The sequence below is a fragment of the Labrus bergylta genome, chromosome 18 (assembly GCF_963930695.1).
Source record: "Labrus bergylta chromosome 18, fLabBer1.1, whole genome shotgun sequence".
Classification (NCBI taxonomy): domain Eukaryota; kingdom Metazoa; phylum Chordata; class Actinopteri; order Labriformes; family Labridae; genus Labrus; species Labrus bergylta.
Window position 1 is genome coordinate 24,028,680 of NC_089212.1, and position 23,582 is coordinate 24,052,261.

Genomic DNA, 23,582 nt, shown 5'->3' on the forward strand with positions numbered 1-23,582 from the left:
TTATAATTATGTAACTCTCACATTCAATATTTCAAAATGTAGATGGCCAGTTGAGTTTCAGTCAAAATCTAGTTTGTTTCTCATCTCCTTCTTTATTTTTCTTCTCAGTTCCTGATATATTCAGCAGCTATATTCAGAGTCTTTTCAGTCTTGTTATTTCTCTCCTTCTCTCTAATACCAAAACTACCACACATCACATCCTTTGAGCCAGATTGGTGTAATTATCAATGATTATGTGTGCTGGTGATGCTCATTATCTCTGCCAGAGAGGGTTTTTGTATTCACTCTTGGTAATTACATAAATCTGCTTTCCACTTGATGATGTGTTTCACAATGTTTTTGTAATTCTGAAAAGACTTGTGTTGGGCTGAACCAAAGGAAATAACGATGATTGAATCTCTTAGCGGATCTTATTGGTGCAATAATTATTTTTGTCACCAAACCTGGAAAGGGTGCTAATTAAGGCAGTGGAATTGATTCATATGAAATAGGAATAATTAAACGAGTGTTTTCATCTGTAACTAATACAAGTCAAAAAGATGAGAGCCGAAGCTTCAGGAGGAAGACACAAACTGAGATGAATTTCCTGGAAACACTTTAAATCAAGTTCACAATATTCACCATTAACTATAGTTGATTATTAGCATACTAATTAGTAGCGTACGGCTGCTGATGAGTCATTATTGAGCGCTTATTAGTACCTTATTCTACATGACCATAGTCTATGGCCAGCGTCGATTCTAGAGTCTGTTGGAGCCCAAGGGGGAACTTCTAACCAGCTTTATGTTATAAATAATAGTTATCATTATCAGCATTTTTTGGGGGGCCCCCTGTAAATTTTTTTGGGTGTACCCCATCCATGTCATTCTTTTTTTTCACTTGGATAATTCCTCTTCTTTCTTGTGTGACTTTGACAAACTTTGGTTTTAATGAATGCAACTTAGTAGTGCAATGAGAGTGAGTACTGTCAGATGGGGCCCCCTTAGGGAGGTTTCCTACTGTCAATGCAAAATTTGCACATTTTGAGCCCCTGGTGTGGTTTAAAGTTTGTCAACCCAGCAGTTGCTTGCCTTGCCTGTTGACAAGCAGCGCCTCGATCTATAGCTAATAGGTCACTACCTAATAACTGCTTATTGGTGGTTAATTAGGAAGTTGTTGAAAATGAATTATGATCTTAATATGCTTTGCTTAGTCCGGCACTTATAAGGTAAAACTAATCAAAATCATATTAAGGTCTCCTGAGGTAAGACGAGACGGAAAAACAACGACACAGAAGTACTGAACGAAGCAACAGAGTCCGCTATAAGACCCTCTGATGACAATATTTCCCTTTATATCAATGATACGTGTAGCTCATCGGAATCACACTATCAACAAAAGAGTGGAGAACAATAATAGGATATAAATGTCACTCCCCCCTCCCATTGGCTCGAGGTGAACTCTCTGGATAATATCCTGCTGCGTTCTCACATCAGCTCACTCGGACTTGCTGCAAAAACAAATACTAGAGGGCTGGCAGGAGACACTCCGGGTGAAGTCAGCGTGAAAACTCGGCTGTTTGAGTTCAGACAGATTCCCCTGGAAATATCAGGAGTTTTCTGCAAGTGTGAAAGCCCTAAAAGTCTCGTGTGATGCATAGACATGGAGCGGTTATTTTCTTCCCACCTGTGAACAATGTAAACAATATACAAAATCATATTTTTCCTCCAAAGTTTCAGCAGGTGGAAAAGGCTGTTGAATGAAGAACAGTGCCTCATTTCCCTTCTTACTGTCTGCTATGTAAATCATGTTTGTCGGTGGTGAACTGTTAAACATGTAAACGCTGTCGGTCTGTATGGGTGGAACTGACTGATTATTTCATTTTCAAGGAATCAAGTGTATTTTATCTATAAAATCTCGGAAAACTCAGAAAAGAGAAGTTCTTGTAATTTTATTTGTTCCTAGTTTCGACTACAAATGCAGTTCCGCATTAAGGGAAAATTTAAAAAAATATATAATAAGAATATATAGAGAGATAATCGTGAATAGAGAAAGTGTTTTTATACAAGTACCCAATAGCCTATTAATAATAAAAGTGAACACAAAAAAAGTAAATACGACATACAGTGCTAAGTTAAATCCTGGTTGTATATATTCCCATTCTTAGTTTTGATATTTTTATTGATTATTTACTTTGTAGTTAATATTATATTGTGTTTAGATTTGCTAATATTGTGTTTTTTACTCATATTGTGTGTTTGGATAACCTGCTGCTGTAACGCCACAATTTCCCAGTTTGGGATCAATAAAGTAATTATATTCTATACAGAAACATAAACAGCAGAGATAAAGCAGTATCCTTTTGTTAGTACAACTAACAGGACGTTTTACCAATAATACTCACGACACACCGCTAATATATAAGTTTTTAGTTCACTGGGAACACTTTCTTACGACGCGGAACTACTCTTCAGACAGAAACTTCCGCTTAAGCGGGACTCCTTTTTTTTTTTTTCTATCGCGTTCCACAACGTTCCGTTTCCAGCATTTTCTGTACCCGGACGATTAAAGCAGGAGCACCGCCAGACCAACCAGCAGCAGCTAGAGGCTTCTAGAAACAACGTGCACCGGGACAGTCACCGGCAAAACCAGCTCCACCGATCACAACGTGACACATTCACACTTTAAAACCCATTTAGCCGGACAAATGGCGAAGTGGGGAGAAGGAGACCCTCGATGGATCGTGGAGGAGAGAGCCGACGCGACTAATGTCAACAACTGGCACTGGTAAGACGAGATGACGGGTAGCTAGCCTGCTAATGCTAACACCATCCATTCAGTCAGTCAGTGATGAGCCAGAGCCGCTTTCTGTGGGTTTTAAAGCTGCATAATCAACAATTATTGACATAGACATGTTCATTTACAACAATAACTATGAATTCAATCAAAATATACGAGTTAAGATACAATTATCTGGTCTAAATTGGTTTACATTACAGTCGTGTTCGAGTTAGCTTCGTTGTAGTTAGCTGCTGTAGCTTACTGTAGTTTTTTAGCCATCAACACTGTCTGTTGCTGCACACGTGTTTGGGTGTTATAACACTATACATGTAGTTATAGGATGTTTGTTTGTGTTTCTCTCCATCTGAAATTACAGTTTTTCGCTGTTGCTGAGATTCCAAAGCTGCCTGATTATTATGGTGTAAATTATTTAAATCATTAGTTTGATTAATGTTGAGATCACGATTATGAAACATGATTACTCATTGATTTTATATCTGCATCACATGTAGTTATCAAAATTAAACACTCAACACTTAAACGTTCAATAAGTTACAATAAAGAATTTTAAAACAAGTATATTTTAATGTTTAGTAATGATAATTTATCTGTTTTGAAGTAGTGGGGATGAACTCTTGTGGCTGAAGACAGTGCTCAGAGACCAAGACATTTAGGGATCCAGACCGAGTCCAGACCCAGGCAGGGCGAAACAGAGACAAGACCACGAGTAACCATGACAGATCATCATGTTGTGTGCAGCGGGCGTGTCACTCACTTAGACAATAACAGTAGGAAGGTTTCGGCCTAAACTGGGGGATGAAAATCAAACTATAAAAGAATTGAAGTGATTTGTTCTTTTAGAACGAGACATTTTCTTTCTCATCACTGTAATGACGTGGACATCAGTTGTGGTCTCGACTGGTCTTGATTTGAAATCCAGAGTCCCGCCAGTCCGAGACCGAGACAAGACCGAGTAAAAATGCACTCGATTCCCGAGATGAGACCTTCAAAAAGTGTTGTCAACACTAGACAATAGAACGGAATAGGCAAGAAACTGTAGTTACATTCTCCAAAAGAAATATGCAAAGATCAAAAACTGTTGCACGCCTGGACATAAAAGAGAGGTCGTAGAGAGGCGCACGCTGTGGTCTGCACCTGTATTGATTCACAGACTTGATGTACTCTGAACGTCCTCAGGTTGATTCCCCATCAGAATCAACTCTGTGTTGTTTACCTGTTAGGATTTGCTTTTCTCATTTCCTCGGTCTCTTCTGCGCTTTTTCAGGACTGAACGAGATGCAACAAACTGGTCGTCGGACAAGTTAAAATCCCTCGTCCTCGGGTTGACCGTCGAGAACGACGAGGGGAGCTGCGAGGTGACAGAAGTCGGAAAGTTGGAAGGAGAAGCCTCGATTAACAACCGCAAAGGGAAACTGATTTTCTTCTATGAGTGGAACATGAAAGCTACTTGGACTGGTGAGGACACATTGAGGCAGATGTAGATTTTGTTTTGACCAAAATTCCTCTTTTCTTTTTTTTAATAAGGTTATTTATGTGCCGGTATCGTCGGCATCCTGTAGCACGCTACTGAAAGAAATCTTAATTTGACAGTCAAATGTGTCCGATAACAAAAACTCAGAAAATTGTCAGATGATGATGATGAATCCCCTTTTATTATAAAGATTGTAGAAAAGAGGAAGGAATAAAGAGGCTTCAAACTTCTGCTAACATCTGCATTCTCTCTGTCTAACCAGGAACGTCAAAAGCAGGAGTGAAATATAAAGGAACTGTGGAAGTTCCCAACCTGTCGGACGAGAACGACATGGAGGATCTTGATGTAAGTTTCACAAACAACGAGCACTCAGTTACATGAATTTTAAAAGTTTTGTAGAGCGGTGTTGTGACCCCTCCGATTTCACCTTCTTCCAGATTTCAGTATCGCTGAATAAAGATGAACCCGAAACATCGCTGACCCACCTGATGAGGACGGAGGGAGCAGATAAAATGCGTAAAGCCCTGGCCAGCTACGTTGATTACTTAAAAACAGGCGAGTGAAAAACGGTCACATTCAGGGGACATTCGGATCCAGCAGCTGTGAACAACTGGTCATACTAAATTCAATTACTCAGTGTAAAGTGTCGGGGTTTACACAGTGACTCTGTGTAATAAACGAGTTAATAAGGGCTGTCTGGGAAAAACAAAACATTTTAACAAAAGCAAATTGAAATGATGTGATAATAAAAAGCAAAGTAGGCACGAGAATTTAACTTCTCTTACCATATTAAAGATAAACAGCAGAAACGATAAATAGAGAATTCAGACTAAACGCTCTGAATTTTTATATTTTAAAGGACTTTTTGTAAAAGGCTGTTATTCAGTCTGATTATTAAAAGTTGTATTTCAGCTCATTTTGTTCCTTTTTTTTTTAAATGACAGAGTTCACACAGGGAATGATCCTGCCTACAGCAAACGGCATGGCCAAGATTCAGTCCTCTTCACAATCAAAAGCCAAGATGGACAGAACTCAGGTTTGTGTTCACAATCCATCAAAAAGGTTTCTACATTTCACATCTTCACACCGACCTCAATTATTTACAGTAACGATGCATCAGTTATGAACCTCACTGTGTTTTCCTTCAGGTGGTGCAGTGTTTCTTTCCTCACCAGACTTTTGTTCCTTTTTGTATGAAACAGATTTCCTCCTCCAGCAGCACAGCTGCTCCAGTCAACACCGGCGTCAAGATCCCCACCTGTAAATTCAGCATCAGGGAAAAGTTCCTCACCTCCCCGGCTGATCTCTACAGGGTCTTCCTCCACCAGGAGGTGAGCTCCGTCTCTTTACCCGCCGTATCTCACCCTGCTCGGATTAAAACAACCTTTGATGAGCGGTAAAATAAAGACCGTCTGTCTGATTGACGTGTTTCTCTCAATCTGTAGATGGTCCAGGCGTTCACACACGCTCCGGCCACAGTGGAAGGAGAGCGGGGCGGAAAGTTTCGTCTGCTAGAGGGAAATGTTTTTGGTGAATTCTCAGAGCTGGTAAGACTGAAGATTAAAGTGTGTATACACTCGATTATCAACAATGTGAAGTTCAAGAATGATTTGACTCTTAGGGGTTGTGGTACACGTTCTTAATATGAAATGGTTTTTAATTAAACTTTACAATGAAATCTCTCTTCACCAGGTACCTGATGAGAAAATAGTGATGAAGTGGCGATATAACAACTGGCCCAGTGGTACGTTTATGTTTTTTGTTCAGTTTTCATGTTGTGTCATGACGGTGATCGCAGCTGTGGTGTCAAAGGATTACTAAAGTGTCTTTCTATAAAGAAAGTGGGACATGAGGTCCTTGACCCGAGTCACTTTATTTATTTGTTGTTAATCAGAAATTGTAAAAGTTGGAACTTTTGAACCCCCGATATCAAATATGAGCGCCCGAGTCACCTGTTGAGAATTTGACCCGCCAACTTCACAGTAAAACGTTTCTAACAAACACGACCTCTGACCCTGTTTCTTCTCCACAGAGCATTACGCAACAATCACGCTGACCTTCTTGGACCGGAGCAGCGAGACGGAGCTGAAGGTGGAGTGTCGAGGCGTCCCAGAAAACGAGGAGGAGCGGACGAAAGAGGGCTGGAAGAGATACTACTTCGAGGCTATCAAACAGACTTTTGGCTTCGGGGCGCGGCTCTTCTGAACACGGCTCGCTGTAGTGCTGTTTCCATTTCCGTTTGTTTTTTTGTTGAATTTTTTAAACATGCTTGTCCTTCAGTCCCGTCTTTCTCGACGTGTCCAAACGTAGAAACTTCAGGCACGAGTTCAGGAAAGAGACGACGAGGCCAATCTGTCACCCGAGTGTGTGTACGTGTAAATGTTTTAATTTTGAACATATTTAAATTTCTCCCCGTCAGTATTCTGCTCAGTTGTTCAAAGCGCTAGATGGACGGTGCTTTTGGGACTGTGGATGGAAAATGAAATAAAGAAAATAAGAATCTATTGAACCACTTTTGCTAATTGGCCTGCGATGAAATAAATCTGTAATTACTGCGACAGATGAAATAACTGTGGGATTTGTTTTGTTTTAAAAGCCTGTTTCTTTTTTTTTTTCTACTCTTCAGATGTAACTGTAGTAAAGATGCTGTCAGCCAATATGCATGTTTTATTTCAGACTGCCAGACGGAGGAGCGACTCCTGGATTTGAACTATTCTCGTGAAGTCTGTCACTTAATAGCTGCACAGTTCTGTACTTTGATTATGGTTTCATTCAGACTTGATTTTACGCACTTCACGAGCCCGACGTCTGCCCGGTGTGATCGGATCGGCCCGGACTTTTCAGCAGGAAACGATACCGCTAATGTTTGTCACTGTCGAGATAAAGAAGAAGAGCTTCACCTCTTCATGCAGGAAGCTAGATTTAGTAGCAACCGCTGAGAGATGTTTTTCTTTATTCTCCATCAAAAAAATGTACATTTTCCAGTCAAAAGTTTTCAGAACAGACGCGTCTATTTATTCATTGATTCATCATTCACGCTGTAAAAAGATTAGCTGGTTGGAATAAAAACCGATCCTTGTATGCGTTTGATTTGTTTTTATTTGTGAGAACACTTAAACTTCTTCACATTTAATTATTCAACCACAGACGTCTGTAGAACAAGATCTCTGCTCACCTCAATGTTTGACAGGTGTGAGGGAGGAGGGTCAAACTTAAAGGCTCCAGCACGATGTCTCGCTTTATACCGACATATTTATCAAATCGTCAAACGTTTCAGTCGAGCCCACCTTAATCAGGTATAAGATGAATATCTACAGGTCGGTTTGACCGAAATGTTGAACGATCAAATTCTCATTGTCAACCACAGACGTTTTGAACACATTTCATTTCATAACCAAAGGTTTACTGTCTTTAAAACGTTAATTTACAAATCCTTTAAAAATTAAACGCTCAAAAACAGAAAACGCAAAGGCGGAAAACATGTAGTTTGGCTCTTAAGGCTTCCGTACACTGTAAAATAGTTTGTCTGACATTTCAACCACAGCAACATTATTTAACCATCTTAACTGAAACATGATGGATTTCTTTTTTAAATGAAAGGAAACAAAAGATTGAAGCGATCTGCCTGATCAACACAAATATATCAGAATCTAAAATAATTTAAAGTGTTTCTCTGCATTAATAAACGAGCAGAGTATTTACATTTTCACTCTTAATACAAATCTGCTTTGAACAAAAAGAAAACAGGCTTCACTACAAAACAAGAGGTACACTAAAACGTGAAAGAAAACGACCCGAAACAAAATCGATCAGCAGAAAAAGTTATAAAATATGACATAACTTAAATGTTCTCTTCCCAGAATAATGCTTTTTCTCACAGTTAATATTCCTATGATGAATGTGTATGTTAAACTGGACCAGCAGAGCGTAATCAAAGACAAACTTTCAAACAAAAGTGACAAAAAGTACGGTTTGTGAGTTTCTTCAGGCTGCATGTTCACACTCAGAGGCAGATGTAGAGCTCGGACTCCTGCAGGGAAAAAAAGAGACAAAGAGAAGTGAATAAACTCAAAAACAAGAACATCTTCGACTGACTCAAACCCCTTTTCATCCACCTAACAACAACTGCCTTTCCTCCGGTTTCCATTGGACAATTCTTTTTACCTCAATTGAGGTCAGGATCTAAAAATAGTGAAGTTGTCAACTCCTTTATTTCCACTGAGTGTAATGCACATTACAGCCACATGGGGTCGCTATTGTAACTTTTAGCTGTTGGTTGTCTCTGGATGAGAGAATCTGAAACACAGTTTATGACAAAAAGACATTCAAATAGATTTTTTTTTTAGCTAAACTAACACCTGGGTTGAGACAGGTTGAGAATTTGGGGTGTCATGTTGGGTTTCTATGGTTACCAGGTCATTCAGAGATTGAGGGGAATTCAATCTCTGATAAGCCCGCAAATGAGTCTCTCTTAAAACTCTCTTGAGATGATTGTTCCTTTGGGGAGAAGTGAGAGAATGGGATGTTATTTCTCTCTGCAACCATCAGTAGAAAGGAAGAGGCTGCTGCTAAAATCTTGCAGAAAGGACGATGTGGTTTGAACGAGGCTGGGGTCAGGACATCGTGGTCGGGCCAGTTATTTAAAAGTCATTGGTAAACACCGGGATGGTCTGTGTGGAGAGGAGGAATCAGTCGGTCATGTTGTCTTTGTGTGTGGTCAATACAGGAATGAGAGGCGACAGTTTTTCAGGGAGTTATCTGAGCTGACCCGGGACTCTGATTTTTCTCTTTTGAGTCCATATGTTCTGTTATCTGTTGGGGGCGCTGTTCTTAGATACTTGCACACTACAGGCCTGTGTCATAAGATGTGAATTCAGTACACACTCCTAGACTATAGAGGGCAGCATTACACTCTACAGTGTACAGCCTGAATACCATTAGAAGAAGAAGAAGAAGAAGAAGAAGAAGAAGAAGAAGAAGACTTTCACCAAAGTAAGGGTGAACACCTGCTACAAGTTCAGAGTCTTCAGCATTAAATAAAGTCTACAGAAACATATCAGTGACTTCAAATGTAATTATAGGATCACATGGACTCTTCCAAGTTAAAATATGAAGTCCCTGTTTTGGTTTCATCTGCACGTCTTAAGATCAGATAAATGTAGAATAGTTAAAGCACGTACACTGGAGCTGGAGTCATTGTCAAGGGAGTCGAGGCTCGGCCGTGGCGCCTTTTCTACCACTTCAGGTGGTTTTTTAACGGACGTGTCATGCCGTCTTGTTCTGGAAGAAACGATGGTAGAAAACAGAGACTGAGGCTGAAACAGGAAGTCCATCAATGAAAGTTAAACAACTTATAAAGCATTTAAAACCAACATAAAAAAACTAGCCTTTCTCAGACAATATTTAATTGATTAACCAAATTAACCATGACTCTAAACTTCTGTGAAAATAAATTCACTTGGATTAAACTACAGTTACTAACCTGTATAGCGGCCACATATTCATGCCTCTGTTGTCCTTCTGGCCTGCCGCAGATGTTGCTCGCTCTGCCAGGTCTTTGAGGAAGTGGAAGAGCCTCTCTGACTCGATGCACTGCTTCCTACAGACAAACATACCTTCAATAACCCGTCTGCAGTTCATTTAAATACATTTGACATTTTTTCCAACAGAGCTGGCCAATCGAAGGAGAGTGGGCACGTGGGGAGGGCGGGGCCTTAAAGAGACAGCAGCTGAAATAAAGCGTTTCAGGGTGAAATGAGGGATTTTACAGACGCCAGTATCAGATAAATGAGGAGGTTTTTGAGGTTACACATCTCACAGAGCTCCTCAATACATGTCCCAGAGCGACATAATTAATGGTGAAAGTGAGTTTAATAGATCTCCTTTAAAAAAATGCAGCCAGTTATGAAGTAGAATAAGAAAGATGTAAGTTGTATTATGTTAATTTCAGTCTTTGTACACTTCAATATGTCTTCTCCTTTTTCTTAGGGGGCTGTGTTTCATGTTGTGAAGGTGTAAAAAACAGTTGTACTCACATGTGAGAGACTGACACGGCGGCGCTGTGCTTGGACTGAGTTACCAGACAGGTTTGGGTCAGCAGACACTTCAGGAACATCTCCAGCGCCCGAGCTGATCTCTGCAGTTCAGAACTTTACAGATCTTACCACTCTGGTCTCAACACAGCTCTTCAACAACTCAAAGCACATTTTACAAGATTTAACTACAGCTACTATGAGATCAAGTTTCCTTTAGGGCAACAGCAGAAAAACACAGAATGTATCACCTTCAGGGGTTGTTTTGAATTATTTGTGCTGCAACGCTTTTTGTTAATTAATGCTTCAGTTAAAAGTAGCAGCGAGTCAAACAGAGCCAAGATGGCTTCAGGTGCCGTAGGAGAGCCTGGAAGAAATCCACCCGTTCAGGAATGTGGCCTAAGATAGGTCTGCAGCTTGATAATGTTTTCCTTCTGTGATCGTCAGAAGAAGAAAAAAAGCGTACATAATATTTTTTTTGAGGGAATAAAAAATGGTCAAGTGTAAGACCGGATATTCTCAACAGCACGCCAAAAGGTTTAAGCAATTTAAGCATACCTCAGATGTTTTGACATTTTATGAAGTTGCTTAAGCTTCAACCAAACCCTGAAACTGACACTTTTGATTTGAACCCTACACTTTATTAAAGGCCATACAGGAGGGACTACAGTTCCCAGCATGCTCAGGAGCCCTTCAGGAGGATGAAGGGAAACGCAAAAGGATAAGGGACTGCTGCAGAAGAAAATTAACAGAAGTCCAATTGAAAGCAGCAACACCTCAACAGCACAGATGAAACCTGCGCTTTAATTTACTGAAGAAGAAGAAGAAACAGCTGCAGGTTTAAAAGGATACAGATGATCACAGGAACGGCCATTGCAATCTTCCCCACCTCTGCATCCTTCTGCATGATCTTCTTGATGCGGCCCTGGGAGTAAAAACAAACATCAACATACTTTGAGAGTCATACAAATGAGAAGTCAGCTGCTGCATTCAGGTGCTCCTGGTAAACCTCGGCTTCACAGATTTGAAAACATGACAAGATGTGAAGCACTTAGGGCTCCCAATTATAAAAGAAAAAATCCATGGAAATCTAAGTTTAGATTGCTGCCTATCATTGCTACTTTGTTTCCTTTTGGTTTTCTTTATTTTTCGGTAAATGTTGCGTGAGTTTCGACCTCGTAGGACCAGAGACAAACAAACATCTCATCTGTCAATTAGCCTACATATGAATTAAATGTTGTTTAATACAGCTTCAGAAGGATGTCCACTCTGCTTCCGGGTTTGCTTCACTGTACACACACCTCGTGAATAACAGAAACAAACAGCATCCAGTCGCGGTGTTTACCACTTTCACCAGGAATCCCAGATTTCCGACGCTCCCTGAAAGCAACAACTGCTACCTGCACTCCATGTTACCAGCGCTCACTCTGCCGCCAGCTTTATTTCACCTGACGTTTAACAAAAGCGTGAACACACCTGGATAAACACTTTTTAGTACTCACTGGAGGAAAGCGCACATTATATCTCCTCTTCTGTCCGGGCATCGTGCTCGAGTTAAGTCGCAAACTTTGACCACATTTTTCATTTTTTTAACGCAAACCGCCGCCGAGTCCATTTGTTTACTTTCAGCACGAAGAAAACCTGAAAACTGCACACAAACAAACACACACACACCTGAGGTCACCCAGCGTGACCCCGACGATGACGTCATGACCCCGCAGTTTACCGTAGTAAGCGATCAGTATGTGAATTACTATGAAAACGTCTGTTAATGTTTAAATAACGATTTCCCTAAATATGTATTCATCTTTAATTAATTAATTTTATTGCATTTTTATGTATTTTTTGTATAGGTTATATTATTTTTATTCGTTTATTTATAATTTCCTTTAAATACTCCATGTTATTATATTATATTAATCCCTCTTTCATTTGTTTTACAGGCACATGAACACAGAAACTTAAGAAACACATGAGAAAAGTGCACATGTGACCATTTACAAAACATATCCTTACATTTGTATTCATTTTTTGCTCCAATGATGTAAAATTCATGTCAAACTTTTCCACAATAAAAACTCAAAAATTCAACATGTGTGTTTATGGATAAAGATCTGAAAATGTTCTCACTTTTTGATCCCTTTTTTTATCTTCATTTCAAATAATTAATATAAAATAGTCTCCTGTCTCCTAAAACAAAGGCATAAAAAATCCCCAAATTAAACCTTTAATCAGACGCCGATGAAAAAGGCGTCTGATCCATGGGAAAAGCTAAAGACCCAGGTCTTTATGAACACACATGCACTTAGTGATATGGATGATGATTAGAAGCTGTCAATATTTTGATCTTGTCGTTCTTCCTCTCTGATGTACGTTGCTTTGGATAAAAGCGTCTGCTAAATGATTTTTAGAAAGCTATCATTTCTGAATAACAGATAGTTCATTAACTTATTTGGTACATATTTCCTTTTCCACTCTGAATATCTTCTTAAATCCCATTAATTAACATGTTAAACATTATATAGAAAGCCACTTGGACACCTTAACTTGGACCTGAAGTGTTTTGTAATTACAAATCGATTAACTGCTTTATATTACCTGTGCAAAGGTCAAAGATAAGATTCATCATCGTTCATAACAAAGGTTGAATACTAAACAGCTACACAGCTCTTTATTTATCTTCGTTTTTTTTCTTGTTGAAAGACGTCGTCGACATGCTGCACTGTGTGCTGTTTGCTGTCTGTATATTTACCAGATATCCTGTAGATGGTAAGCTTAAAAGAAAAGTGTGAATCGTTGTCAGGAGTGTCATTTCTGAACTCTCTGTATTGACAGTCAGATAAACTCGGTACAGGATCCAAACAAGCGTTGGCACCTTCTCTGGAGCAAAAGTGTATTCATCCTTCTTCTCCTCCTCTCTTGCAGCTCAAACTCTGAATGAGGTCAAAGACATTTTCAACCAGGTGAGGTCTCCATCGTACACATTCAGCATTTTGTAACATGTAGGAGAATTATGTACCCCTGTTTTCTTTCTGGTCTACGTCTAAATGTTCAGAGTATTGATCAATTTTGGATCAACAGAAGACGGAGCGCTGGGGTCAACACTGCTCTGAATCAGACACATTTTTTATTCCTAAGTTTACACACTCAAGGAATTTAACCTGGTGCAAATTCTAGGTGACAATATTGTTGAAAGGAGCAGATTGACTCCGAGCGTCATCATATAAATCATTTTGGAAGATAACAAAATTGAGACAGAAAGAATGTATTAACTCAACTCAACTTTGTCTGTTTCCATTTTCGTCTTAACTACAAGTGTGTTTAAGTGTGATTATTTCAAAAATTGAAAATGTTATTGATGAAAACTTTGCTTAATTCTAATAAATAACTTCCTGTGAACTTCCTGTCCACATTCAGTGACATTCTGATCTCGGTTTCCAGAGATACATGTGATAAGGCAGGAGCTGCCCCTGTCGGGTCGGAAAAGCCCTCATTTTCACTAGTTTCGGTTTTTGGAAAGATGCAAAAAAACAACCAAATAAAGGAATTTTGCAGTAAAATATTTGTATTCAACCATCCATTTCATAAACTAGACATGTTAAAGTTGTGAAAAATGGTTGTGCCTTGTTCCTTCAACTAAAAACAATGACTGTAAAAGTCGAGCCAAATAGTGAAAGGCTCTAAGAACCGCATTGTTCTCCTGCTGACAGGAAACTTATGCAATGGAGGAGCTGAACAGTTGTGCAGGTATGTGCAGGATTTACAGAGCAAATATCTCCCGGGATAAATGTCCACACTGTGTAAACACAAAACTCACGTTCACTGTATGTTAATGTGGCTCCCTCTGAATAAGCTCGACACACAACTTTAACTCAGAGGAAATAGTTTAGGAGCAAAATAATCAATAATCAGGTTTTTGGGGTCAAAGGTCGTCTGCTGGTGATTTGAGGGTAGGATGGAGGGAGAGGCTGATGCTGCTGTTTGTCTTCAGTCAGATCCTGCAGCAGCAGCTCGACCCTTGAACTCTAAACAGACATCACCTCTATCAGCACTCCTTTAATGGTTAAACATATCTGTGTGATTTCCATGCAGGATGTCTTTGGAGCAGATTTTCTCCAACATCGTCTGCATCCTCCGTTCACCTGCTCCGACATGAGCCCGTCTCCCACCGTCCCCACATCAGGTAAGGGCGCCTTAACCAGGAGTTTTTCAAAGTTGTGTGTTTGTCTTCATTCTGACCTTTAATTCTTTTGTTTTAGTTGAATTTGTGAAAGCTGCAGACGTCAAAGTCATCGCTGCACTGGGAGACTCTTTAACTGTGAGTGTTTTGGTTCTGATTCTTACAAAACTTTTCTTTCTCGTTGGTGTGGGCAACAGCAGCATGGCACGTCGTGGTCCGACCTATCACAGTGAGCAGCCTGTCAGGAGAAAACCAGCTTTATTATCTGAAGAGGATGGGGGAAATGTATTCGCTCTAATGGGAAAATCAGCTTTGTTATTCAAGAATCACAAGAAAGTTAGGTTGAGATCTTGATGAAACACCTGAAATAAACTCTATCACTGAAAAACTTAAGGTTACATTGTGACCTTGGTTCTCTGAGTGAAGAGACCATCTCTTCAGCCTCTGGGCCACTAGGTGACAGGCTCCAATCACACTATCAGTGATTGCTCGCCATCACATGTATTTTAAAGATGAGGTGTGGGGGAGTGACCAGGCGAGCAGGAGAGTCCTAGAAGATACAATAGCGACCCCATGAGGCAGTAATTATCTCAAGCAAACAAACAAAAGAAACAGTGATGAACAACTTAATTCTGAGGTAAAGAGAGAAAATCTGTCCAGTATCACCACAGGAAACGAGGAAAAAATAACATAAACAAGCTGAAGGAAGCTCCTTCATCCATGTGAACACAGAGCCAAGAACAACAAACCCAGAGGGAGTGATAAAGGTATCTTACTATATAATCAGACATTAAGGAAACATGCTATGTTGAAGTGCTGGCTTCTCTGACAACAATGCAGCAGTCAGTATGTCCTCCTTCTAACTTTAGATTCTGCTCCTGAATGCTCTGGATTTGTTTGGACCAGAGAAGGTAGGCGCTTTTAAGGCGACCCACTACACGGCCGTTTTGGACGCCCCTCGATTTGCCAGATATGAGAGCAGTTATCAGGTCAACAGGTGTTGCAGCGATGGAAGCGGTCAAGAGAAGTGGTTCAGATAGAAGTGATTGTACCCGACCTAAAAAGCCTCTGCATGTTTCTAATAAGCTCCACGAGCAGAAACGTGCTCAAACTAGGATCAATATTGGAGATGCTTTTGAAAAATGGAGAGAGGTTAGAACACAGAAAGGTTTACAGACCCATGCAGAGCTGGATAAACACTGAAGCTTCAGAGTCCACCACATGGTGACCTGAGTGAGGGGGGGGGGGAGACAGCTCTCTATGATGTTTAGAATAAAAAAAAACAGTATTTTTCTTCACAGAGATATTTTGTCTATATGTGGTTTTTATTGCAGACGGCTATCGGTGCCAATGGATCTACAATTTTATCGATTCCTTTCGAGTTCCGTCAGGTGTCATGGAGGTAAAGTTGCAGCAAAGCATCAAAGTATATGTGAGATGAAGTTCTTTTAAACATGTGTAACAGCTCACTTCAACACTCACTTTCATCATTACGATGATTTAAACCAATCTGAGGTCTATTTATAGAGTCATGTGATCTGGCCAGTCACATAAATAACTTTATTAAATATGTCACAACAGTATGATCAGATTGACATTATGATTCATGTTATCACTGATGTGACTCCATTCATTACTAACTCTGTCTCCTGTCTCTTGTCCTTCTTCTGCGTGCAGCATCGGAGGATATGGAACTTATCAAAACGTCATAACACTGGCGAGTAAGTCTGTTTAAAGAATGTAAAGATGTCCGAGGAGAGAGAAAAAAAATCTCTTTTAGTTTGACTAAAGCTGCGTTAGCGAGCTAGATTAGCCAAACATGGCATGATTGACAGCTGACTTATGGATGAAAAAAGGCAATGTGCAAAATGGCAAAGTAAGAGGCTGCGTGCAGAATGGCTATTTTAAGGATTCATATAAATTGTATTAGTGGGTTATAATGTGAGATGCATTCAGTCACATATACCATAACACTCTAACTCTAACATGTGTCTCTAGTCTGTCTACAAACCCCCCAATGATGAGAAAAGTCCATCCTCTCCCTCTTTCGCCTGCTCCACTTTTCAGAAAATGTGTGCTCAAACAGGCCGTTTAGAGATTTTCCCTTCATGACATCACAAAGGGCAGTAGCCCCTCCCCAGGTGGGTGACACTCCCACAGCTAGGTGTTTGTTCTGCCCTCTGAGTCTGCCTTCTCACCGTAAACAATAGGACATGGAGCGAGAAAGCCCGAGTACACACGAGCCCTTCTAGAGAGGGGGCGTGGTCAGACACAGCTCATTTACATATTTAAAGGTACAGACACAGAAACAGCCTGTTCTGAGCAGGGCTGAAATAGAGGGGTTTATAGACATGATCAAATACAGGATCAGAGTGGATTTAGAACAAGAAACTTCACACACATGTTTTGAGGAGCTCTGAGACTTATTTAAACTGGTTGAAAAGATGATGATGTCATGAAGGGAAAATCTCCAAACGACCTGTTTGAGCACACATTTTCTGAAAAGTGGAGCAGGCGAAAGACGGAGAGGATGGACTTTTCTCATCATTGGTCTGGACGATTTAATTTGGTCCACTAAAGTTCCATCCATCACCTGAATAAGCATGAAGTGATTGTCTTGTTCTGCAGATATTTTTAAACTCTTCAACCCCAAACTGCTCGGTCCTTCGCCCGTCATGACTTTCCACGGCCGTCCGACGACCGTCAACGAGACTGGCTTCAACTTCGCCGTCACCGGACACAACACGCTGTAAGAGAAGCTGCACGGTCACTTCCTGTGTTGATACCATCGAGTGTTCATGTGTTAGTCTGCTTAAACTGTGAGCTGTGATCCAGTGATGATTATTTTGGGGGAAGATTTTGCAGTTTTATCTAAGTTCACTGCTGTACATACATTTTCATCATGCAACCATAGGACACTTTTAGCAGGAGGAAGCAGACAGCACAATGTTTCCAAACAATCAAAGATCAATAATTATGATGATTATTATCACATTTAAATGTTTTAACTTCATGTTTGCTTTCTCCTCCGCAGAAATGTCTCCGATCAGATCAGACACATGATAGACACGTTCAAGTCCTATCCAGTGAGTCTCAGCGTTCATCCCTCTGCGAGTTAGAAGATACATTTTAGTGTCTTTTAAACACCAAACTTCTCCTGTTTCAGGGTCTGAACTTCCAGAAGGACTGGAAGGTGGTGACGATGCTGATCGGCATGAACGACATTTGTGATTACTGCAAAGACAAAGTAGGAGTTTTGTTGTGTTTACACCACAATGAAGCCCACATCTAGCTGCTTTCACAAATACACTCAGGACTGCTCCTCACAGCGGGAGACTATCCCTGGGAATCCCTAATGGGAATATCTGCCTCTATATCAGTACTACCAGTAGTTTGACAAAAAGAGCGGCGAAGAACATTCTGATAAACAGAAAACACAAGGCAGCAGTTTAATGACGTGCACAGAGATCCAACTTTAATTGATAGAACTTAAATTAGCAGGACTGTTAAAGTTTCATGAATTAAAACAAGGGGCAAATAATGTCAGAATTGATATGTATTTATTCTCCTTATTCTCTGCAGACTCTGTTCTCTCCTGACAACTTCATCCACTCCATGACAGAAGCTCTGGACATGATGATGAACGAGGTGAGACGCACACTGTTTTGTAACATTACAAAACAAAATAAATTCAAACACCTGTTCTTTTCCCCCCTCACTGACCGGCACGAGTTAAAGCTCACATATTCTGCAAAATAGACTTTACCATGGTTTTCCAACACAGAAAGCCAGAGTACACTCAAAGCCCTTCCAGAGAGGGGGCGTGGTCAGACACAGCTCATTTACAATGCTACACGAGAAGTTATGGTGGGGGGCTCGCAGCAGTGAAACTGAACTCTCCTGGTCGATTTTTAGCTCCATACAGTGTTCCAGTGACCCATTTTTTTCCTTTGAATAAAGTTTGTGTATTTAGGTCAGAACATATAGCTTAGTATTGTTTCACTTCTCCAAATCTACGTAGTGCACCTTTAACTGAATGATGTCATGTGGTTTCAGATCCCCAGGACGATCGTGAACGTGGTGCAGATTCTTCCAATGAAGCCTCTCCGAGAAGTTCAGAGACCCTCTCTGGGCTGTCAGCTTCAAAAGTGACCGCCTGCAATTTTTAACATTTGACATCTGACAACCATTTTTGTCAAAAGGTTTCTTGTACTAAGTAAAAAAAAAAATCACAAATTGTTTATGTTTTCAGATAATTAGAGACAGGCTCCTCCATGTTTTTTTTCTTCAGTACAAAATGAAAGCTGTTGTAAGATAACTTTTGCGTTCCTACTTGCACAAAACGTCCTGAAGTTTTCAGGGTGAGCTGCATGTGTGAACGCAAACAGCTGAACATTTGCATTCCGATTTTACAAGGAATTTCTCCTGCCAGCCCCCTCGTAAATTGTCCCTGTGAAGTATGGATGAGCTGATGTGAGAACACTGCAGCGTCATTCTTTTGTTGTCATGTCTTGAAGTCCTCAGAACTTGATGATCTGATGATCTGATGATCTGATGATCTGATGATCTGATGACCTGATGATCTGATGATCTGATGACCTGATGATCTGATGATCTGATGATCTGATGACCTGATGATCTGATGATCTGATGATCTGATGATCTGATGATCTGCTCACAGGAGTTTCTGCTCTTGTCTCGTCCGACCTGAAGAGAACTCGACTGAGCTGAAGGAGCTGGTGGAGATTAACTACGAGTTCCAGGTGTGTGCTTGTGTGTCTGTGTGTGTGTGTGTGTCTTTATCTCTGTGAGTGTGTCTCTGTGTGTGTGTCTTTATCTTTGTGAGTGTGTCTCTGTGTGTGTGTCTTTATCTCTGTGAGTGTGTCTCTGTGTGTGTGTCTTTATCTTTGTGAGTGTGTCTCTGTGTGTGTGTCTTTATCTCTGTGAGTGTCTCTGTGTGTGTGTGTCTTTATCTTTGTGAGTGTGTCTCTGTGTGTGTGTCTTTATCTTTGTGAGTGTGTCTCTGTGTGTGTGTCTTTATCTTTGTGAGTGTGTCTCTGTGTGTGTGTCTTTATCTCTGTGAGTGTGTCTCTGTGTGTGTGTCTTTATCTCTGTGAGTGTGTGTGTCTCTGTTTGTGTTTTTATCAAAAAGGATTACACGAGGCTCCATCAGACTGTCCTCAAAAGCCCGGCTAATTCTGAAATGCCATTTACTCCTCAAACTGAGGTGATCAGCTTGTAATCTCCTCGACGACAAGAAAACAGCTGATTGTTTTATCTGAATGCCTCATTTCAGTTGGTAAAAAAACCTACAATTCAAGTTTCCCAGTGTGACCAAATGTGTTTATTTTGGGGCTTTTTATGCCTTTCTTTAGAGACAGGACAGTCGTTAGAGTCATGCTGGAAAGGAGCCACAGGTCGGACTTGAACCGGGGGCCTACAGCCTCCGTACAGGGGGCGTGCACACTTACCGCTAGGCCATTAAACCACCATCATATCCTTTTGTATCTTCATCCTGTATTGACATGATTTTAATTTCTGTCTCTAACAGAGGAGATTGGAGAAACTTCTGCACAGTGACCGCTTCTTCAAAAAGGACTTTGCTGTCGTCCTGCAGCCTTATTTAGAAAACTCAAAACCACCGAGACTTCCTGTAAGTCTTTCTCACACACACACCATACTTATTATAAACTTTATTTGTGTGTTTTTATTTTTGTCCGATGTTTTTGTGTCTCTTATTTCATCTGCAGGACGGGAGCATTGACTTGAGCTTCTTCACTGCAGATTGTTTCCACTTCACTGTGAAAGGACATGAAGAGTTAGCAAAGGGACTGTGGAACAACATGGTGAAGTGTTTCAGCTGTACTCATTATGTTTACATAACAATTTTAACAGCAACCTCTGGTGTTGAATAATGACACTGATACAGAAGTTCATAGTCCTGCAGTTCCTCGAGTGTCCACTAGAGGCTGGCTGCAGAAGCACAGGAAGTCACACACACACCCATTCAAAAAAGCCTGTTTTTACAGCAGAGATTAACATGTTTACAGCCTGGTTCAAAAAAAAAAATAGGTCTGATCAGTTCATGTCTGGATCGACACACACTGTACGGGGGTGAATTTTTCGTCAGGAGGCTTAAAACCCACCTCAGCTCCAGCTCTCAGCCTGTTGCTAGGGTGACTTCCAGCATGGCAACCGCCATCGATGAGACTCCAAAGCCTCCTGCAGGAACAGACGGCTGACGTCACTCAGGCTTCTTCCATTAATTAATACAGTCTATGAGTAAAACATGTCCATCAGTGTGTCCCTAATCTTTAAATGTCATCACAAAAAAATATATTTTTAAGCAGTTTTATGGCCTTTATTAAGGCCTAAGATTATTTATGACTTGGAATTCAATAATTTTACTACTTTTCTCTTTAAAAAAATATTCAAACAAAAATAACCGGCCATCTAAATAGTCGTGGCTAAATTAAATATTTGACAAATACTTAATAATGTTTGGCGACTTTATTGCCAGGAATGATGTGTTAATATTTCTTACATACTTTTACCAAAAAGGTGAGGTAATATTCAGTGTGATGTATTTAAAGAATGCAGTCACATTTCATCTTGAAGGGCAGAAAAGTCTGCAGAAGCTTAACAGATTATTTTTCATTGACGCTGACCTTCACATTTGTTCCTCAGTTCCAGCCTGTTGGAGAGAAAGACAAAATAAAGACATTTTCTGATCCAGTGAAACTCATCTGCCCGCCTAAGGTACGACGTGACCCGACATGGTGTAGATTTTCTCTTTTGTGTGTTGATAATATAAATTCATAGTAATATCTCCATCACAAATCTTCTCCAGGAGCATCCGTACATCTACACCAGACCTCGAGTGGACTCGTCTGCACCGACCTTGAGACCTTTCTCTGTGCTGACTCTGATTTCTCTGCTCGCTGTGTTTCATGAGCTGTAGTTTAACCTGCGGAGGATTTCCTCTGGAGCCGAAAACATGAACACCTCACAAACTCTAAATATAAAACGAAGGACATATGTACAGAGTGCCTGAATTAAATGTGTTGTTTATCAATGCCAAAGATCTTTGTTCACACATTTAAAGGTTACACATTCTCCTCCTCTTCAAGCAGTTTAAAAAAGTCTCAGAGCTCCTCAAAACATGTGTGTTAAGTTTCTTGTTATAAATCCTCTCTAATCTGTATTTGACCATGCCTCTATATGTCAGCCCTGCTGGTTATTAAGCTCTGATTTTGTCCTGTATTAATGTTAACGTTTCGTTGTAAATCTGTCTACATGGGGAGATATCAGCATCCTGATGATCTTATTTGAATATTCTTCGGTCTGATTTGCAAACTCTCCAGTTTGGATAAAAGTGAATTGAAGGTGTTTAGATTTATCGCTCAGTGAACAATCTGGTTTAGCAACTATTAACTTCACTCTCACACGCTGTGCTGAAATGTTGTCTTGTTAGTCATCAGGTTTTTGTTCCTGAGAAGCCGAAGACAATTTTCCACATTGTGGACGATTAAAGTTCTGTTCTTCTTCTGATTTCATTTGTTTGCACAGAAGACCTGTGGCTCCTTTACCGCATGTCATTCCTTGCTCTCTCCTGATTTCCTGCCCTATCCACTGTCCTATCAAATAAAGGCAAAAAGCTCAAAAATAAATATTTTAAAAACATAGATTGATAGGGATGGTGAGCTGCCTAGGAGAGGTAAATGGACATTACATATATATTTAAACACCTCTGTATTTAACAGAATACTGACCAATAATCAGTCATTACAACATAATTAAACTTTTATTATGCGGAAGACAGTTCAAAAGGTTATAAAATGTGCACAATGGTACAGTTGCAGAAAATACAACAGAAAATAAGAGTTTGGAGAGTTTTAGGTTAGTCTGATTTATGTTGTGCAAAATGTTGACTTGTAATTCTTTAACCTGGTTGGAATTTATACATGCCAGTTTCCAGTCTTTATCAATTAAAATTTTGTTCCCAAAATGAAGAAATGGGAAAGTGAGGGTAACTTTGTAATGTCAACAGAAAAGTCACTTTGTTCAACATTTTTTTTCCTCAAACATTTGTTTTATATCATCAGCACTAAAGCGTGCAGGTCAGGGAGCCTGCTGGGGAAGGTGTGGGGCAGCGAGAGTAAATCATCATCATTGTGTCTTCTGGGATTCAAAACTACTGGAAAGCAGCATGGAAACTTTTTAAATTTAAAAGTTTAAAAAATCATGTTGGATTTGGCTTTAAAGTCTTGTATCTATGGAAAATGCCACTTCTGTTTTTCCAAAGCATACATGTATTTTGATTTTATTGCACTTAAAACAAACATACAAACATAATAGATGAATGAAAACACAGACAGTATCTTTTGAAAGAAATGTGCTGGAGGAGCCAAATAAACCCAAAGGGGCTTGTCGAGTGGCCCTCCTACAAAGAAACATGTAACACAGAGACAAATTATGAAAGTAGCCCAAGCAAATACAATACAGCTAACCAGAAAACATACTCAATAAAGAGAAAGAGAAACTTTATTGATCCCCCATGGGGGAATTTTTTGCATTACAACAGCTCAAGAAAACAGGAAACAGGAATATAATTGTTAAAAATAACAAGAAGTTAAAAATCAAACATATTTACATCAGTTAAATAAAAAAAAATATAATAATAGAATAATACAAGGTATGTACACTTCCACTTGTGGAAAGAGTTATTATTATTAAAAACACACACACAGTGTGTAGCATTATTGATATGAGTCATGAGGTGGTGATGCTGTTAAAGAGTCTGATTAAACAGTCTGACGGTGTAAAAGGAGTAAAAGAAGGTGTAAAGAAGGTGCACACTTTTTATGTATATATACTTATTTATTTTGATGTCATTGTCGTTGCTATGTTTTGTAAACAGTCGACTATCAGTTACTTTTTTATTGCTAGTATTTCTTGTATTTCTAAATATGATTTCACAATGATTTATGTATGAATGACTCATGTTTTATGTCTAAGACATTTTTTAATTTGACTGTTTATCTAACATGAATTTTTACTTCCTTGCTTCATACTGTATCTACTTGAACTTAATCTCAAGTTATCGGTCCCAGTTGTG

General features: G+C 39.8%; 3 protein-coding genes across 4 annotated transcripts; 2 read left to right on the forward strand and 1 right to left on the reverse strand.

Moving 5' to 3' along the window:
- The first annotated feature begins 2,533 nt into the window (after positions 1-2,533).
- Positions 2,534-7,333, forward strand: ahsa1b (AHA1, activator of heat shock protein ATPase homolog 1b). The gene is made up of 9 exons (XM_065966012.1): positions 2,534-2,766; positions 4,046-4,236; positions 4,515-4,597; positions 4,690-4,807; positions 5,197-5,288; positions 5,455-5,583; positions 5,698-5,799; positions 5,945-5,996; positions 6,285-7,333. Exons 1-9 carry the CDS (start codon positions 2,687-2,689, stop codon positions 6,455-6,457), a joined length of 1,020 nt encoding a protein of 339 aa, XP_065822084.1. The 5' UTR covers positions 2,534-2,686; the 3' UTR covers positions 6,458-7,333.
- A 500-nt stretch (positions 7,334-7,833) lies between these two features.
- LOC109995837 (dr1-associated corepressor) lies at positions 7,834-11,925 on the reverse strand. Its single transcript, XM_020649704.3, has 6 exons — positions 11,787-11,925; positions 11,137-11,209; positions 10,288-10,381; positions 9,735-9,851; positions 9,433-9,532; positions 7,834-8,282 (listed from the first exon to the last, which is right to left on the reverse strand). Exons 1-6 carry the CDS (start codon positions 11,826-11,828, stop codon positions 8,256-8,258), a joined length of 453 nt encoding a protein of 150 aa, XP_020505360.2. The 5' UTR covers positions 11,829-11,925; the 3' UTR covers positions 7,834-8,255.
- LOC109995832 (phospholipase B1, membrane-associated) lies at positions 11,876-22,015 on the forward strand. Of its 2 annotated transcripts, none has more exons than XM_065966011.1 (16): positions 11,876-12,014; positions 13,210-13,247; positions 14,377-14,467; positions 14,544-14,602; positions 15,799-15,866; positions 16,142-16,185; positions 17,093-17,213; positions 17,499-17,550; positions 17,631-17,711; positions 18,047-18,112; positions 18,521-18,612; positions 19,146-19,227; positions 20,016-20,117; positions 20,215-20,310; positions 21,152-21,223; positions 21,315-22,015. In XM_065966011.1, the coding sequence occupies exons 3-16, from the start codon at positions 14,437-14,439 to the stop codon at positions 21,423-21,425; spliced, it is 1,077 nt and encodes a 358-aa protein (XP_065822083.1). In that variant the 5' UTR covers positions 11,876-12,014; positions 13,210-13,247; positions 14,377-14,436; the 3' UTR covers positions 21,426-22,015. The 2 variants fall into 2 exon arrangements, with proteins under 2 accessions (XP_065822083.1, XP_065822082.1); XM_065966010.1 differs by lacking the exon at positions 11,876-12,014 and adding an exon at positions 12,901-13,053.
- The last annotated feature ends 1,567 nt before the right edge of the window (positions 22,016-23,582 follow it).